The sequence below is a fragment of the Ruditapes philippinarum genome, unplaced genomic scaffold, assembly GCF_026571515.1.
Source record: "Ruditapes philippinarum isolate M1 unplaced genomic scaffold, ASM2657151v2 ctg10267_1_1_1_1, whole genome shotgun sequence".
Taxonomy (NCBI): Eukaryota; Metazoa; Mollusca; class Bivalvia; order Venerida; family Veneridae; genus Ruditapes; species Ruditapes philippinarum.
In genome coordinates, this window is record NW_026853141.1 from 37,415 (window position 1) to 57,279 (window position 19,865).

The 19,865-nt window shown below is 33.2% G+C and overlaps 1 protein-coding gene across 1 annotated transcript; it reads right to left on the reverse strand.

Annotated features, from left to right (window-relative positions):
• Positions 1-13,397: 13,397 nt before the first annotated feature.
• Positions 13,398-19,865, reverse strand: LOC132734799 (uncharacterized). Its single transcript, XM_060721656.1, has 3 exons — positions 19,382-19,865; positions 15,213-18,641; positions 13,398-14,808 (listed from the first exon to the last, which is right to left on the reverse strand). The coding sequence occupies exons 2-3, from the start codon at positions 17,120-17,122 to the stop codon at positions 13,398-13,400; spliced, it is 3,321 nt and encodes a 1,106-aa protein (XP_060577639.1). The 5' UTR covers positions 17,123-18,641; positions 19,382-19,865.

The window sequence follows — 19,865 nt, forward strand, 5'->3', positions numbered from 1 at the left end:
TGAGCTTATTAATGTTCTCTAGGCTTTTTTCGTATTTCATATTCAGGTCTGGAGAATTGTTGTTTTCTTTGCACTTACATGTTGTTTTTGTGGTACCCATTTCTTTGTAGTCAGATTCTGTACAAAAACTAATAGCCGAGTGAGACAGACTGACTGTGTCAATCTTTCTTTCATTGTTCTCCTCATCATTTATACTGATGATGGATTTTACATCAGTCTCTTCTTGTAATGAAGTATGGTGTGTTTGGTAGTTACTACTGGTGACAGATTCAGTTTTTTTGTTGTTCTGATAGAGATGACTATTTACTGGAGTGGATGTTATTGTTTTCCCAAAACTAAAGCTGAAGAGCCTCTTCTTTTTTTTCTTAGGTTTTGTGAGAGGTGTAATTTCATAGGAAACCCCAAAGCTAGGGTGATTTAATTTCACACTGTAGGCTTCAGTTGCTGATGCTGTTTTGGTAGGATGTTCACTTTGAATTGAGATCGCTTTTTGGGAGGTAGTTTTATTGTTTCTAAAGGTCTGTTTGGAAGACAATATTTCACTTTTATTTTCATTGGATGTAGTAGAGATATTTTTGCATATTGCTGGCATTTTTTTGTTTGATTCTTCTTGTGCTTCTAGCTCACATTTACAATCATCTAGGAAAATGTTAATCCAATCTCTGCAGCCTGCACCCTGTACAATCATTGTTAATGTATTGTGATAGATTGTTATCACAACCTTTTTCTCGGACAGTGTTAAAGTTGTTGTTAATCCCTTTTTGTCCAGGGTCTCAACCATGTTGTATTTTAATTGAAGAATTTCTCTCATTTTTTCATGTGTTGATAGCTTAAAGAATGTGATTGTTACATTATCACTTGCTGGACTAACATATAGGTCAAACATATTGTCCACTGATATTGTCCCTCTTAAGTCACTTTGAGAAAAGCCGTCAAAGCTGTCCATATCAATGGAAGACTGATTAGCCATTGTTGTTGTTAACACTTAAAGCTATGAAAATTTTTTATCCTTCTTAACACAATCTGATATATCTTATCAGGAATGCAAGTTTATGCAAGTTATAATTCCTTGTTAATCCTTTTACTCTATATAGAACAATTATTTTTGATTAGTTTTCACCAATTTTCCAGTTATCTAGTGAATATTTCTTTCTAATTACTTGATAATTTAATGCAGATAATTTTAAGGAATCCAACAATATAAAAATATCCAAAATATTTATAGTAAATCCATATGTAAATCACTATTTTTGAGGAGCACAAAAAGCATGTCTGCACAGTCTGAATGTTATGATGATCAAAATGTATCGCTTAAACGTTCTACATGTAGCTAAAGTTGTTAAAAACTTAAAATGATTACGATGTTTTAATAAAGGTTTAGAAACGATTTCATTTTGCGTGCGTTTTAGCGTGCGTATATCGTTTAGCGTATTTCGTTTAGCGTATATCGTTTTGCGTGCGTCTGCGTATTTCGTTTCGTTTTGCGTGCGTATAACGTGCGTTCGTATAGCGTGTAACGTGCGTTCGTATAGCGTGTAACGTGCGTTTTACGTGTAAACTGACACGTTCACCCTACTGTACCAGGACTAAATTTGTTGTTAAGACTGACAATGACAAATTCCTCAGGATATTGAATCTTTGGCTAAATAATTGGCAAAAGAACATCGTAATTTGACAAAAAAATACCGGAATAATCTATGGATTTGCATCTTTTTCGTTCAAACATTCCATTTCAATATTTCAAGGAATTTAATGGAGATATAATCAAAATGGAATCTTACCAAATCTGGTCAGAATAATTAAAGCAAATGTTGTTTTTTTATTTTAATACGACCTGCTAAGAGAGGGTTTATCTTTCAATTTGAAAATTACATGACAGTAATATGCATTACAAAATCAACAATAAAATATCTAATATAGATGAAACCTTAGATATAAGATCAGATATAGCTTATATTAAAATTAATTAAAAATGCACAGGTGATTAAAGAAAACATCAAATTGTATCATTCTATAAACAAAGTTTTGAAGGGAAAAAGGATCGGTTTCATTTCAGTTTAATTTAATTTTTGTGTACTTCTATTTTCCTTCTCTAATAATTGCTAGGTGCGTTTGTATATTGTCATTAACAGTCATTAAAGAATGGATGTATTCATATTTGACCATCGGAGAATCAAATTAAATGTTTGTTATTTTTATTTAGTGATAAAAACGTCTATCATTATTTTTGAAGCACATAGAAAAAATTATAATATTGCAATGAATTCTTTTAAAAATGACGCTTTAAGATAACAAATTTTCAAAATATTTATCATTTTTTATATAAATGATAAGAAGCCATAAATTACAATGCATTGCTTTTGAAGAGTCGTTATTTTCATTTTTCCCTAACCAAGCGTCTGACTATGCATTTATAGATAAAGATTACCTTCAAAAGTATTCCTTCTACAATAATTTAAAGGATATTTCAATATTGTCATGGAAAATATGTATTTGAAAGCTAACCCTTGTCTTGGCAGATTGCATTTTAAAAAATGCTATTTGAGTGTAAAGACTGAGACAAATATGATTTTGTCTTTAGTTTTCAAGCAAAAGTATAAATGTTACGCAGGTTTACGGCAATATTTATTTCATTGCATTAAGAGAAACAGCCAACGAATGTTTGATTTAGAATGTTCAGTTCTCCGTTCATTCACTTCTTGTCAATGTGTTGATTTGACATCGCTAGTTTATTAAATTTAATAATATGAGGAAATTAATTATACCACGGAAACTGTAACAACAATACAAAATACGAAATAAACATGCAACGAAATAGATTTAAACCAAAAAAGGCGAAACGATCACTCTTGAATTTCAATTATCTGAAAATTTCTTCAATTTTCAGAAAGTATGCAAAGTACATAATGTTTTTGCCATCATTCTGACTTAATTAAAGTGAAAATCATTTGTATGGTAGAAGAAAGTAGTTATTTTAATATGAATATATTGTTCAGTTTTGTACATACGTTGAATGACTTTGAAGACTTTTTCACGCACAAAATCTATAATGCTTTGAATTGATTACATTAACTTAATCATGTCAAATGTGTGTGCCAAGTGAATAAATTCATTTGCAAATCCTTTATTTTGTGATCATTACAGGCACCTCAAAGAAAACAGCATGAAAGACCAAAGCAAATTTCTTTTAAAATTTTTTGTAACCTTTAAAGCTTTCAATAAATGTGTAATTTAATCTGTTTGCTACCGTTAATAGCGAAAAACATTTATTTAATTTAGCTTATTCTTTATGGATGAAATGAGTATTTGTATGAGTTCCATTGTTCTCTGCCATTATTTATCTTGGTATACAGCAACAAAATGTGTGATAATATAGGGTTAACGCACGTTTTTCCGTGTTATAACGTCTGCAGAGTCCCGAGGAACGGTTGGTGCCCGAGCCCGGTAGGGCGAGGGCTCCAACAGTTCCGAGGGACTCTGCAGACTTTATAACACGAAATAAACGTGCGTTGACGCTATTATAGCATAAAATTTTAAAACAGATTCATGAAGTGTATTATGTTTAAAACACAAACATTAAATCCTTGTGCTTGAACGGTATTTATCCAACTCTACATGTTTTACGTATGCGTTTTATTTTTTCCGGGGCCAATAACTTGAGAACCGAACGAAATTTCAAATTTTAATTGATTTAACAAAGTTTAACTTTGGAGATATATTAACTTAAGAAAAACATAACATTACTCTACCCAAGACAAAACAGGCGCCTCAGAAATTCCTAGAATGATTACAGATTGGCGGTAGGAAAAAGATCAGTGACATCAGATTCAATTTCAGAATCGGTTTTTTTTAAGCACGCAAGTTTAAAAAAAATCAGGCATAAAACATTATACTCTCAAAGAAACATACAGAACATTTATCAATATAAACGTCAATAAAACAACGTTTTCTTTTATTCATTTTGTGCTTTCCATTTTTGTAAGTTAATCGGGGGATTAAACTGAATGACAGATTCTATTTGTTTACATTGACAACTGTCCGTTTCTAAGAAAGGGCGACAACCAAGATCGGCGATGTCTATACGCCGTATTGCCGGCATAATAACTTGAATGCTGCTCGCCGTTATGCGACTGAGGCCCTCGAATTAATAATTCCAATATAACAAGAGAGCATGACTCTGGCAAACAGGCCAAATCGTCATTTTTTGTTTGTTTACTGGGCCCTCTATGTATTGCGCATAGGTAAAACCGGGCTATAACAAGAGCGCGTGACTATGTTAACGCATGGTTTTGGCCCCGTTATAACATGGGCAAAAAAGGGAAAAATAGCCGATTTTATGCTATAATTGTCGGAATTGAACACGAATTTCAAGAACAGACACTGATGCATTATTAATTTCTCTCAGAATGTCCATGTTGTAGATAAAAAGAAAAAATGACAAAAGACAGTTCCCTAGTGGAAGCCTATGGTTACAAATTCCTTTTTTGAAAATAATCCTCAACGATAACACTATCATATATGAATTAAAATAAGGAAATGCAAATGTTATATCAAATTTATTTAGAAAAGATTTTCACAAAGCAGGAAATTGTGATATTTTTTCATGAAACTGTGTTGTTGTTGCAGCGATAACCTAGGACATTTTGGTAAACAATTATATGTAAATAAGTTGTCAAGACTGCATTAGCTGTTGCAAAAGTTTGGAAGTCTTATTTAGATATTTTATACCATAATTTGCATTCTAATTTAGAACTTTAGTCGACAATGTTTGTTTTGAAAAAAATGTGTATGTATTTTTGAGTGATTAACTAATATTTAGATTTAATTTGGATCAAGTTTATTTTATTTTCAAAACAATCGTTGTTTTGTAAAAGTGACATTATGTTCATTCAGTGTCAAGTTGAGCGAACTGGTTATATATTTCAATAGATTGGCAGTTTAATGTATATTGGTTATTGACCAACAGCTGATATAGAATAAAAGTTAAGGATAGAAAATAAATCAGCCTGAAATATAAAAAGAAAACCACCACTCTTTTCATAAATTGAACGTCAAGGTAAAATCCGATTGATATCCAAAAACGTTTCCCTGGACCACATGAATTTTTTTATCGTTCACGCGAAGTACATTATGAAATATAAAGAAATTATGGCATCATGTTATCTTTTTTGACTGTCAACTGTCCATTCACTATATATCCTTTATTTGAGATAATGTCATGTTAAATTTCGATGTATGTAATGATTGTGACAAAGGTCTAGTAGAAAAGTTCACGATAATATATTTCGTTATTGTTAATCTTAATTCCGGTTGAATGTTTGCTGATTGACAGATCCGTAACGGTATTGATATCTTCTTTCAGACAAGTTTTATTAATAATTGTTAAGTTAATAAATCTTCTCGTTTAAAAACGTCTACAGTCTTACAATAAGAAATCTATTTACGCTGCTTCTGTTAGCTTTAATAGTTCATTTTATAGCCAACGCTATTTTTAAAGGCCGATTCAAACATGCTAATACAATGCTGCAATGAAAAATGCCTGTAAATTTCCTTTCCAGATTTGAACTAAAACACGCCATTTGTAAATCGAACATTACAAACAAGTATTGTTAATTCTAAGTTATACGGGTGGCTTTGGTCTTAAGCTTGGCCGGATACTTATAAAAACTATAATTATGCATCTATTATTCAACGGTTTTTTTATGTAGTAAGAACGCTATTGTTCGATAGAGCGAATGGGCAAGTCAATTTAGATCACAGTTGTAAAAAACAAAGCCTTTATATTTGAAAGTACTGGATTATTTGTCTTATTAGACATCTGATGCACATTGGTTTCGGACCAAAAACATATTGACAAAGAAGATTAATCGGCGTGCACGTGGGAGCGTCTTGATATAATACGTATTTTTTACAACAATATAGTTTTGATTTGTATTGCAAAACATTCTGCACTCTTTCCTTCGCGCATTGTCCTGCCCTGGCATGAATATTGCATTGTCCTTTGACTTTGGCTTTGTTTTTAGATTTAAGTTGTCACAATGAGTTTGAATTCTGGAACTAGAGTTTGCATGCGAACGACATTCAAAAACTTGTTTACCCTACGTAAGTTTGATTTTAAAATGCAAGAAACTTTGCTTTCCTTGACATAACAATTTTCACATTTACATGGGTATCGAGTGGTGACGGAAGTTGGATTCAAATTACTCGCCTCTCACCGCTGTGTGGTCGAATCCAGACAGGGCCTTTAGATCCTCTATATGAGGAAGTTATCCAGTTAGCTTACGGAACGTCGGTGGTTCTACTCAGGTGACCGTTCGTGTCGGAAACAATACACGGAAGTGCGCATAATGTTTTTCTCCACAATTAAAGTTTAAAATGACATATACTGTGTCGGTATGACCTTATACCAAATCAAACATAAATACATTTGCGTTTTGTAGATTAACAAAGGCATCGGTTATATTCTGCTCTTTTAGAAAAAAATACATTATTTCTCAGTATCAGGCTGATATAGTGTTTCATTTTTATCTATTATTTTCATTATTATTATTTTACTTTTATTTTTATGATTTAAAGAATGTCAATAAACTTTTCCAAGAAGAACGAGCATCGCGTTCTTAGAATGATTTCCAGTGTGTCTTCCTTAATGTTATCTAACAAGCTAACTATGTTTACAATTAGTACTTTCCTTTAAGCGTGTCATTTTATACAAATATCAGGTCTTCTTAAAAGCATGTTAAGCCCAACAAATGTAAGTATGTGATTTATTTTTTTGTCTTTTACAGTTTTTAACTACACTCGTTGGCCATACAAATATAGTATAAAAAGAGAGAAATTAGAATCCCTAAACCATCTTTTGCTTTTGTTCTGGTATTTTGATCATAGTTAAAGTTAAAGTTTTTGACTATTTTATGTGGATGCAAAATTCCATTTTTATCTACCTGTTGCTACATGCACATCTAAACATGCTCTTAATCAATTGTAAAAGACAGTTTTGCCATTTTAATGGGAAGCATGTCATAATTATGCATTTGCAATGGAATTTGTTTCTTAAAATGTTACAAGATACTGTTTATTGTGTATAAAAACTTTCTAAATGTGTCCTCATTTAATTTGTTTTATTTCAATATATATCAACGTGAATTCTTAATCAGTGTAATTGGCCTTTAGAACAATGGATTGAAACAAATACAAGTACATAAATTACTAGACGATTCATCTTTTCCTTTATTTTGAATGCATATCTGAAAAACAAAGTAAAAATAGTAGGTTTAGTGTTAGTGAAACCAAGTTTTACATATCGACTTTCTTCACGATTTCAAAACAGTAAATAAGTTCATATCACACTTAATGTGACAGATGCATGTAGATTAAGTAAAAGGTAATTAGATTCTTAAGAAGGAGGAGCTTCTCATAATTCTTCACTAATCACGTTTTCAATATGACGAGTAGAATATTATCAGGGGATAAGAAATTGATAAACTAAATGTATCGATGAATGCGATTAATCAAAACAGACTGATGTACTGAATGGATGGTGGTATTACTTATGCATCGAATAGATATGAATACATACAAAACAATCATCTCTAGTGAAGAGATAAACAACATTGTACATATAAGTGTATGAAGTCATCAACTTAGTAAATTTGTAAATTAAAAGTTAACAAACTATATTAACATTAAGTGTTTGTGCCTAAATTTAAGTCAACCTGTATTTAATGACATTTGTGTAATATTGTACACGACGTATAATCACAATAATTTCAATCCATCTCTTTGTGAAATAAAAGACGAAAATTACTATGTAAAAATAGTGCATTTTTTTGCAAAAATTTTAGATGAAAAGGAACACTAACAATGTAAAATTCAGTGTCTGAGTTAAAATTTGGAAACGTCTTGTATCTACTTATGCAACATTGACGACATAAAGTGCAGTCATCTGGAAGCAAAACAGAATTTAAAATGGTCAAAACTTATGTAAAAATTTAGTATTCTGAACCGTGCTTGATCTCGACCTGCATTTTATGATGTTTTAACGCTGTACCTTAAATAATTTCAATCTATTAACTCCACAAAGAATAATCATCTTAAACACTGACTGTTTGCAATAAGTTAAAGAGTATAGAAACAAGAGGGTCATGATGACCCTGAGGTCGCTCACCTGTATAAAGGCCCCAAGAGCAGGTCCAGTTTAAATCCCAAGGCTTTTATTTGAACAAACTTGGAAGACACTAATTAGAAGATGTTTCACAATGTTAAGTTTTTACTACCCACATGTCATGAAAAACAATGATCTCATACCCCCCCCCCCCAGCAGGGCCAATTTTCACCCAAGGGCTTTTATTTGAACAAACTTGGTAGACATCCATAAGAAGATATTTCATGCTTAACATCTAAGCTCTAGCTCATTTGGTTTTTAAAAGAAGATTTTTAAGTTTTTACTACTCACATATTGTTAAAAACAATGACACCCCTGGGGCAGGGCAAGTTTTGACCCCAGGGCTTTCATTTGAACAAACTTTGTAGACACTTACTAGAAGATGTTTCATGCTTAATATCTTAACTCTAGCTATTTGGGTTTTTATGCCCCTGCCATGTAATGGCCGGGGCATATAGTGTTACCCTGTTCCGTCATTCCGTCCTTCTGTCATTCCGTCATCATCAGTTTCCGTGCATTATCTTCGAATTTGGTCATGGTTCGATGATTTTTGGCAGAGTTATGCCCCTTTTACTTTGAAAATAATATGAAATTTCAGTTTCCGTTCATTATCTCCTCAACGGTACAACACATTCAACTCAAACTTGACATATGGATATGTCATGAGAAAATACAGGTCAAGTTTGAATTTGGTCATGGTTCGATGATTTTTGGCAGAGTTATGCCCCTTTTACTTTGAAAATAATATGAAATTTTCAGTTTCGGTTCATTATCTCCCCAACGGTACAACACATTCAACTCAAACTTGACATATGGATATGTCATGAGAAAATACAGGTCAAGTTTGAATTTGGTCATGGTTCGATGATTTTTGGCAGAGTTATGCCCCTTTTACTTTGAAAATAATATGAAATTTTCAGTTTCGGTTCATTATCTCCCCAACGGTACAACACATTCAACTCAAACTTGACATATGGATATGTCATGAGAAAATACAGGTCAAGTTCGAATTTGGTCATGGTTTGATGATTTTTGGCAGAGTTATGCCCCTTGTACTTTGAAAATAATATGAAATTTTCAGTTTCCGTTCATTATCTCCCTCAAGGTACAACACATTCAACTCAAACGTGACATATTGATGCGTCAAAGGAATGCGCAGGTCAAGTTCAAATTTTGTCATGGTTCAATGATTTTTGGCAGAGTTATGCCCCTTTCACTTTGAAAGTAATATGAAATTTTCAGTTTCCGTTTATTATCTCCCCAATGGTACAACACATTCAACTCAAATTTGAAATATGGATATGTTTTTGGAATGCCCAGGCCAAGTTCGAATTTGGTCTTGGTTCAATGATTTTTGGCAGAGTAATGCCCCTTTCACTTTGAAAATAATATGAAATTTACAGTTTCTGTTCATTATCTACCCAACAGTGTTACATATTCAACTTAATTTGACATATGGATATGTCAAAGGAATGGACAGGTCAAGTTGGAATTTGGTCATGGTTTGATGATTTTTTGGCAGAGTTATGTCCCTTTCACTTTGAAAATAATATAGATACATCTTAGGAATAAGCAGTTTAAGTTTGAATTTGGTCATGGTTCAATGATTTTAGACAAACTTATCTTTCCTGAATGTTGGAAAAATTTTGAACTTTCAGTGCCTTGAACATTGTACACATTGAACACCCATTAGAACATGTTTCATGCTAATTATCTTAGCTCTAGCTCTTTGGGTTATGTAAAAGAACTTTTTTTCAGTTTTTACTATATGCATAAAAGGAAAATCAAAGACCCCCCTGGGGCGGGGCCAATTTTGACCCCAGGGCTATTATTTGAACAAACTTTGTAGACACTCACTTGAAGATGTTTCATGTTTAATATCTAAACTCTAGCTCTTTGAGTTCTTTAAAAGAAGATTTTTTAAAGTTTTTACTTTGCATATAGGAAAAATCAATGACCCCCTGGGGCGGGGCCAATTTTCACCCAAGGGATTTTATTTGTACAAACTTGGTAGACACACATTAGAAGATATTTCATGCTGAATATCTTAGCTCTAGCTCTTTGAGTTCTTTAAAAGAAGATTTTTTTAAGTTTTTACTATATGCATATAGGGAAAATCAATGACCCCCTGGGGTGGGGCCAATTTTGACCCAAGGGCTTTTATTTGAACAAACTTGGTAGACACTCATTAGAACATGTTTCATGCTGAATATCTTAGCACTAGCTCTTTGAGTTCTTTAAAAGAGATTTTTTAAGTTTTTACTATATACATATAGGGAAAATCAATGATCCCCTGGGGCGGGGCCAATTTTGACCCTAGGGATTTTATTTTAACAAACTTGGTAGACACTCACTAGAAGATATTTCATGCCAAATATCTAAGCTCTAGCTCTTAGGGTTTTTAAAAGAAGTTATTTAAAACATTTTCTTTTGGTTGCCATGGTAACCAAAGTTCTGCATGGAATTAAATTCTTTGAACAAAAGACGAAAAGCGATCACAAAAGCTCACCCTGTCACTTTGAGACAGGTGAGCTAAAAAGTTTTAATGTGTGTTCGGTTGGTACGCCGAATATAACACATTTTCTCATATCTCGGACAGAGAACCACGTACCGAGCTAGCTTTTCAGATAACTAACTGGTAATAACAAATGTCTCCTTTTCCACATTAACCGTCAACCCAGTCGCATGTCCCTCCCGCAAATGCTTTACTCCTGTTTGGGAGGGAAAAAAACAAATAAGACCGAATAGATGAGATATGGCTTGTACAAAAAGACAACGATATTAATTATTTTGGAAGACTTTTGGAAGATATATGACTGTTTTTATTACTTCCTTTTCGACTGTATATATATTTGTTTTATTTGTGTTTTAATCCAAAACAGCAATATTAACCAGGAAGTATTGTCTATGTTTTAAATATATAAATCTTTCAAACATTTCAGTCATGTTGTGATAAGTGTAAAATATGAAAACAGTGTTCATTTAAAATGAAGTATCACTTTCAGTATATATTTTTGTTTTCTTCAAATGTATGTCTAGACATTTTATGCTTGATTTATGTTCTTTTGCTCTCCTAAATGTGTCTACTTCTTTTTCTACAGTACAATTATTACAACTGATTTGAATCACATCTAAATGCTTGATACAAAAGTATATAGCATGTATAACACAATCGTATGTGAAAGATCTGTTTATTAATTAAGTACGAGTATAACAAATATGTATAGTTGTGAAAACCAATTTACTTGGTTATGTTTTGATGTTTTTATGTGTTTAAGATTTTGTGTCTTAATTTTGCAAATGAGAAATATAAAGATATATATACTGCAATAACACTTTAATGCAGATCGAAACCTAACTTCAAAACCACTTTGAATAAATATATATTATCGTAAAGTACTGTACACGTTGCATGTAAAAACTATAGTAAGTGTTGTCACAATAGGGACTACGCTGGGATACCAGGCCGACCACAATTGCTATCTAAAACCACCAACAACTCAGTACGGAAAAATATATACAAATTTATTTACAAAATGAATATTTATAAATGAAAAATGATTGTATATGATAAACTACTATGATAAGTCACTGCACAACAAACACTATCAACGTATCTCAGTCTATTTCTCCCGTAAAGTTTCTGTCATGATGTATCAATAAAGTGGTGGCGTTGTTAAACAAAATTCGTCACAATGGCGGGCGTCTTGTATAAAATCTTATCAAGCGTAACTGTACTTCTTACAGTGTTGGCACAGTTGATAGGATCCTGAACAAGGGCATGCGTCACCCTTTAGCCATGGACATACGTGTGGAGGGCCCGTGTCATCTTCGGGGTGTCCTCAAATAAGAAGCTACAAAGTATAAAACATGGTAAGTTCCATGATAATCAAACATAAGGGTATAATAAAGTCCCTTGGAAAAGAATCGACCTTTGTCGGTTTCCAATAAAATAACGTGCTTCTTTGAATAAACAAAATGTCCACTATAGTACACCATACATTCCGTGGAACAAAAATTCAATCACATCCGCATAATACTGCGTTTGCAAATATATTCAAATATACGCCACATAATAACCACCAATAAATAAACGTCTTCCAAAATCATGCCACTGAAGATCCTTCTCTAGAGATACGTTAGTTTTTGATACGTTGTATTTACTTATAACAAAAAACTGATGATAAATGAAATGAAGTAAGATGATAACGAAAATTAAATTGATTGAAACAAATCATTACGATACTGCAGCATTTTACATAAAGTTACACAAATACGGTAGAACCATAACAAATTATTTATGAATAGATATATATATCTATAAAATAGTCATGGCTCCTATACAATTACAATATAATTAAAACTTCAATTAACATACGTCAATTAACATGTCTCGGTATAAATTTGCAATAGCGAAACACTAGAATAAAAAGAGCTTTTAAAATTTAATCTGCAAAAATTTAGAAATTTAGAAAACAATAAATTACTGCCAAATAACTAAACCTGAATCAAATAAACTATAATTCTAATAGAAAATAGTATTTTACGAAATAGCAAAAATTTATGAAACAAAATCACTAGAAAATTAAATTTACCTTGTACAAGCTGTAATTTTTATGACAAATATAATTTGTCTGTCGCCGTCATAGTGACCTGTATAACGTCCAGTGCATTGCAATATGTCACTTAAAATTTAGTCCATATATAGCAAACTACTGAGTACTGAGCGGGAAAACAGATCGTGCAAAACATGAAAAATCGATTTGCACGAAATAAAGCTGGGACGGCGGGAAAAATAGTTATGTAAAATAAAGGCCCGTCCTTCAAATACAGACATAATACATATATCTGGTTCATAAAACAAAAATGTAACTTTCTTATTACTGAAAGGATTTTTGTGAAATAAACGGCAAAATGTTTAAATTGAGACATGGAAATTTATGCAAACCATAAAAATACTCTAAATAATAATTTCACCCGAAAACTCTAAATTGAACAAAAGATGATGCAATCTCACATCAATGAATATAGAGTAAAAATGAGGTTCGGCGTGAAAATATAATGCAAGATTTACAAACGTACTTTCACTTTGTGACACTTACGCCCCCCTTTAAATAAGAAAATTGATAAATTTTCTTTAAATACAACAAAGTGAAAACGACAAATTGCAAAAATGTAAGTAGAAATACTGTACACCATATTCATAACCACCATAAATACTACACTACACTCTACATTATAACCTGCTTAAATAATCTGCACCTATGTTTTCTTTACCTGGGATTGCTCTAATCTTCATCCTGTATGGCTGCAAAAGCAAAGACCATCTCATTATTCTAGAGTTACTTAACTTTGCCTTGTACAAAAGCGGCTGGTGATCTGTTTCTAGAATAAATTCCTTACCAAACAAGTATCTGTGAAATTTAGAAATTGCCCAAACAATACCAAGGCACTCCTTCTCTATTACAGAATACTTCTGTTCTCTTGGTAACATCTTTCTACTGGCATAAGCTACTGGAAATTTCTCCTCACCTTGTTCTTGAAGTAATACAGATCCTAATCCACAATCAGAAGCATCAACTCTGAGAATAAATATCTTGTCTAAATCTGGTAATTTTAAAATGGGCGGACCGGTCAAACTAGCCTTAAGAGTCTGAAAAGCCTTTTCCTGACTTTCACCCCATTCAATACGATTTGGTTGAAACTTTTTTGTCAAATCGGTCAACGGAACAGCAATGGCGGCAAAGTTAGGGATGAACTTCCGGTACCAAGACACAACCCCTAAAAATTGCCGGACTCCTCGCTTAGTCGTGGGTCTCTCGGTCTCCTGAATTGCCTTGACCTTACTGAGAACAGGTTCAATGGACTTACTACCTCCTATCATATGACCTAAACATTCCAATTTTTCAAAACATATGAAACACTTGGACGGTCTAGCAGTAAGCCTAGACTCTCTTAATTGGGTAAATAACTCAAACAATGCATTGATATGTTCTGGCAATGTGACTGTATAGACCAAAATATCATCTATAAAACTATCTGAGTGATCTAGATCTTTCAAAACCTTTCTCATCAGTCTACAGAATGTTGCAGGGGCATTGACTAAACCAAAGGGCATTTTCCGGAATTGAAAAAGTCCCGACGGGGTTTCAAATGCGGTCAAAGGTTTTGCATTGTCAGACAAAGGAACTTGCCAGTATCCTTTACTAAGGTCAATTTTCGAAAAATACCTGTATTTTGATAATTTCGAAAATATCTGTTCCATATTGGGCATCGGTTCCGCATCAAATACCGTGCATTTATTGATCTGTCTAAAATCAATACAGAACCTAATCGTGTTATCCTTTTTCCTGATAAGGACAATTGGACTAGAAAACGGAGCATTAGAAGGTTCGATAACTCCCAACTCTAGCATTTTATCAACTTCTTCCTTTACTATCTGCTGTGAGTGAAAAGGAATAGGATAACCCTTAGTCCTTACCGGTTCTGACGTAGTCAACTTAATGTCATGCTGAACTAATGACGTATTTCCGGGTATATCTGTTAAAACATCTGAAAATTTCTTTAACAAGGTTGCAATCTGAGTCTTACAATCTGTTTGTAAGTCAGGATTGACCTGAACATCTTTTATATGTCTCTGAACCTTTCTTCAATGGACATAACAATATGTCACTATTATCTTGGTAACTTGTTTCTAAACTATCATCTTCCTCTAATCTATCATACCCATTTTCCGCTTCTACAACAGCTGCACTTACCTTTGCCAATGCACCTCGTTCTGGTTCGAAATTTCTTTCAACATACTCCTTCAGCATATTGGCATGGAAAGTTTTGATCTTATTGTTACCTATGTCTATCCGATAATCTAATTTGTTCACGACCTCGGAAACTACAAATGGACCTTTCCATTGTAACAACAACTTATTGCGTTTTGTAGGTATAAGAACCAGTACTTTACTTCCCTTCTTAAAAGTTCTATCTCTAGCTTTCCTGTTGTAATACTTTCTATACCTAATACTGCTTTTCTCTAACTCCTGCTGTGCTATCTTACATGTACTTTCTACATCCATCTAATGTACTATCTGCCTGCTGCTTCTCTACAAACTCTACATTAGTGATGTCTAAAATCTGTGAAGGAACTTTAAGTCTTCTATGAGCTTTAACTTTACTCTGCGATCTTGTTTCTACTGCTGAAGCTAACTTACCAAAATTTGGTTCTACAGCACCCTCTATGTTACCGATAATTACATCATTTGTAGGATTATCTACACATAGTGCTTCTACAGTACCCCTGTAATACGGACAATCAAGATCAATTAACGCCATGTCTAATCTGTGCTCACTACCATCAATGTACTTACATCGTCTGGACTTCCCTAACAATTGATTTGCATTTACCAAATTCCTTCGTACTATGACACATGTACACCCAGTATCTCTCATTGCAACTATAGATTTACCATTACATATACCTCTAGTTGTCGGACATGAATTTATAGTAACTGTGCCCACGTCTTCAAAATCCCCAAGTTCTATCAAACTACTACCACTATCCGATCTCGGCATCGAAATTTTCGAATCTGCATCTCTATTTCTTCCTCTACCTCTACTCCTACCTCTATAACCTCCTCGCCTTCTATTACCCTGATAACTATCATTCTTACTTGGATTCATTGAGTTCGGTTCTATGTTTTCCGCTGCGTTAGCTTTATTTGTAGCCTTATTTCTACAGAAAAATGCTGTATGCCCTAAACGACCACAAGATGTGCATTTATAACCTTCATACTGCTGAGATGCTCTACCTCTATTTACCAGTCTATCGTTACCTCTTTGCATACGATAACTACTACTTTGATTTCTATCTACAGGTCTACTCGGCAGTGCATAAGGCTTAGCTCTTTCTTTAATTCCATGATTCACTACATACTTCGGACCTCCTCTAGTCTTGGCAAACAAATCTGCATCTTCCGCTACTTCACGGGCTGAAAACAACTTCTTACTACTAAGGTTCTGATATAGTTCTCTATTGCAGATATCTAAAAATTGATCCCTTACTATGAAGTCTAACAACTTTTCATAAGTCTTCTCCACCTTACTCAATCTTAGCCAACCATCTAAGTATCTAGAAATTCTAGCTAGGAACATAACAAAAGTCTCATTTTCACGGGGCCTTTCAGTCCTAAACTTCTTCTTATAACCATCATCAGTCAACTCAAACTGCCTTAACAAAGCATCTTTCAGCTTATCATAATCCGTCCTATCTTCTAATGGAAGTCTATCAAATACCTCCCTAGCAGTACCTTTTAACAGAAACGGTAAGTTTAGTGACCACATTTCATGTTCCCAATTATGAGCAGACGCATAAGTTTCATAAACATTCAAATACGCATCCATAGAATCAATCTTTTCGTCAAATGGAGTCATCTTAACCTTAACCTTACCTACACTCTTCTTACCTAACATATCTAACTCTATCTTCATCTTATATTCTGTATCTAACTTCCTAGCTTCTGCTTCCTCCTTCTCTCTTTCTAACTGACGAGCTATTTCTAACTTCTCCTTTGCAACCCTAGCCTCATTACTTAACTTCTCTTTTTCCATTTCTATCACTATTTCTAACTTCCTAGTTTCGGCTTCCTCCTTCTCTCTTTCTAACTGACGAGCATAATCTAACTTCTCCCTAGAAATCTTAAACTCATAATCTAACTTCTCTTTCTCATTACTTAACTTCTCTTTTGCTAATCTAGCTTCTAATTCTAACCTATCCTTCTCAGCTTCTAAACGTTCCTTCTCAGCTTCAAAACGTTCCTTCTCAGCTTCAAAACGTTCCTTCTCAGCTTCTAACCTACTATGTCTTTCTTCACGCTCCCTTGCTTGCTCCTCTTTAACAAAGTTTCTCAAAGCCTCATCTGTATACCCTAACTCTTGACCTACCTTCATCAACTCATTTACACTAGTCATCTTGAACTTATTATGTATATTTCCTACACTGTAACACTACAACAACAACAACTTAGGATACAAGTAAAATCTAAATGTGAGGTAGAACAATGATATCAAAGTATCATTAAAGGGTAACACTACAACCCTTAAACACAAAACGCTATATTCACTAAGTGCAATCACGGTGCACTATAACACTACACTTCAGTGTAACACCATATAATTAAACGCATTTATCACTCTAGCGCTATAATCAAAATGTACCTTCACTGTACACAGTACTAAAATAAACAATGTATCATATATTCTAAACACTATACCTCACCACTACAAACACTAAGTTTCAAACTCATCTAAGTATCTCACTAAGGTTGTATAATAATAATCTTAAGTGTACAGTAGACAGTAGGCAATAATTAAACTGTTCAAAATACTTTAAACTTCAAAGTCCAAACTACGACCCAAAACTCAATGTCGCGTTGCACTTTTACCCCACAGTGCAAAAATATAAGGTATATGGCCAGTTTCAATATACTACAGACACAAAGTAAACACAAAGTAAAATTGTAAATGACACAATAAATTAAATGTTCACCTAGATAACAGACACAGTTTCTTATCTAGAAAAAGTACACAAGGCGGGTAGTACCTTACATTGCAGAGTGTATGTGTGTATATATGTGTACTTCCGGTGTTTTACCGAAAGGTCACTTTCAGATTACAAAACTGGTGGTCTCATCATAAAGTGACACCTAAAAGGAGGAAAATGGAACGAACTCACCCTAAACGTCCACTGTCGGGTCTGTGTGGCTGTTATAACCTCTCAGCTAGATAGCTGTCACACACACAAGTCCGTTTCATTTGTCACGGTATCAATCTGAAAATGATAAGAAATTATAATCACACTAAATATAAAAAAAAATTAAAAGTGATACACAATTTAACTACCTTTAAGTAAACTAAATTTAACTTTTAATTGTAAATAAAACTTTTACTTAAAATAAAAACCAAAGTTTCTAGTGTTAGCTATATAACCTAGCTGCAGTAAAGTGAGTGTGGTTTGTTTCAAATAACAACTATAGTCAACCGGTATCCAATCACGTCGAGGTCACCAAATGTCACAATAGGGACTACGCTGGGATACCAGGCCGACCACAATTGCTATCTAAAACCACCAACAACTCAGTACGGAAAAATATATACAAATTTATTTACAAAAATGAATATTTATAAATGAAAAATGATTGTATATGATAAACTACTATGATAAGTCACTGCACAACAAACACTATCAACGTATCTCAGTCTATTTCTCCCGTAAAGTCTCTGTCATTATGTATCAATAAAGTGGTGGCGTTGTTAAACAAAATTCGTCACAATGGCGGGCGTCTTGTATAAAATCTTATCAAGCGTAACTGTACTTCCTACAGTGTTGGCACAGTTGATAGGATCCTGAACAAGGGCATGCGTCACCCTTTAGCCATGGACATACGTGTGGAGGGCCCGTGTCATCTTCGGGGTGTCCTCAAATAAGAAGCTACAAAGTATAAAACATGGTAAGTTCCATGATAATCAAACATAAGGGTATAATAAAGTCCCTTGGAAAAGAATCGACCTTTGTCGGTTTCCAATAAAATAACGTGCTTCTTTGAATAAACAAAATGTCCACTATAGTACACCATACATTCCGTGGAACAAAAATTCAATCACATCCGCATAATACTGCGTTGCAAATATATTCAAATATACGCCACATAATAACCACCAATAAATAAACGTCTTCCAAAATCATGCCACTGAAGATCCTTCTCTAGAGATACGTTAGTTTTGATACGTTGTATTTACTTATAACAAAAAACTGATGATAAATGAAATGAAGTAAGATGATAACGAAAATTAAATTGATTGAAACAAATCATTACGATACTGCAGCATTTTACATAAAGTTACACAAATACGGTAGAACCATAACAAATTATTTATGAATAGATATATATATCTATAAAATATTCATGGCTCCTATACAATTACAATATAATTAAAACTTCAATTAACATACGTCAATTAACATGTCTCGGTATAAATTTGCAATAGCGAAACACTAGAATAAAAAGAGCTTTTAAAATTTAATCTGCAAAAATTTAGAAAATTTAGAAAACAATAAATTACTGCCAAATAACTAAACCTGAATCAAATAAACTATAATTCTAATAGAAAATAGTATTTTACGAAATAGCAAAAATTTATGAAACAAAATCACTAGAAAATTAAATTTACCTTGTACAAGCTGTAATTTTATGACAAATATAATTTGTCTGTCACCGTCATAGTGACCTGTATAACGTCCAGTGCATTGCAATATGTCACTTAAAATTTAGTCCATATATAGCAAACTACTGAGTACTGAGCGGGAAAACAAATCGTGCAAAACATGAAAAATCGATTTGCACGAAATAAAGCTGGGACGGCGGGAAAAATAGTTATGTGAAATAAAGGCCCGTCCTTCAAATACAGACATAATACATATATCTGGTTCATAAAACAGAAATGTAACTTTCTTATTACTGAAAGGATTTTTGTGAAATAAACGGCAAAATGTTTAAATTGAGACATGGAAATTTATGCAAACCATAAAAATACTCTAAATAATAATTTCACCCGAAAACTCTAAATTGAACAAAAGATGATGCAATCTCACATCAATGAATATAGAGTAAAAATGAGGTTCGGCGTGAAAATATAATGCAAGATTTACAAACGT

Bases quoted from the DNA above. Each gene is read 5' to 3' on its own strand.
- LOC132734799 (XM_060721656.1), bottom strand. From the start codon at position 17,122: ATGACTAGTGTAAATGAGTTGATGAAGGTAGGTCAAGAGTTAGGGTAT. The intron at 14,809-15,212 runs GTAAGATAGCAC...TGTCCATTGAAG, and splicing joins GATGGATGTAGAAAGTACAT to AAAGGTTCAGAGACATATAA.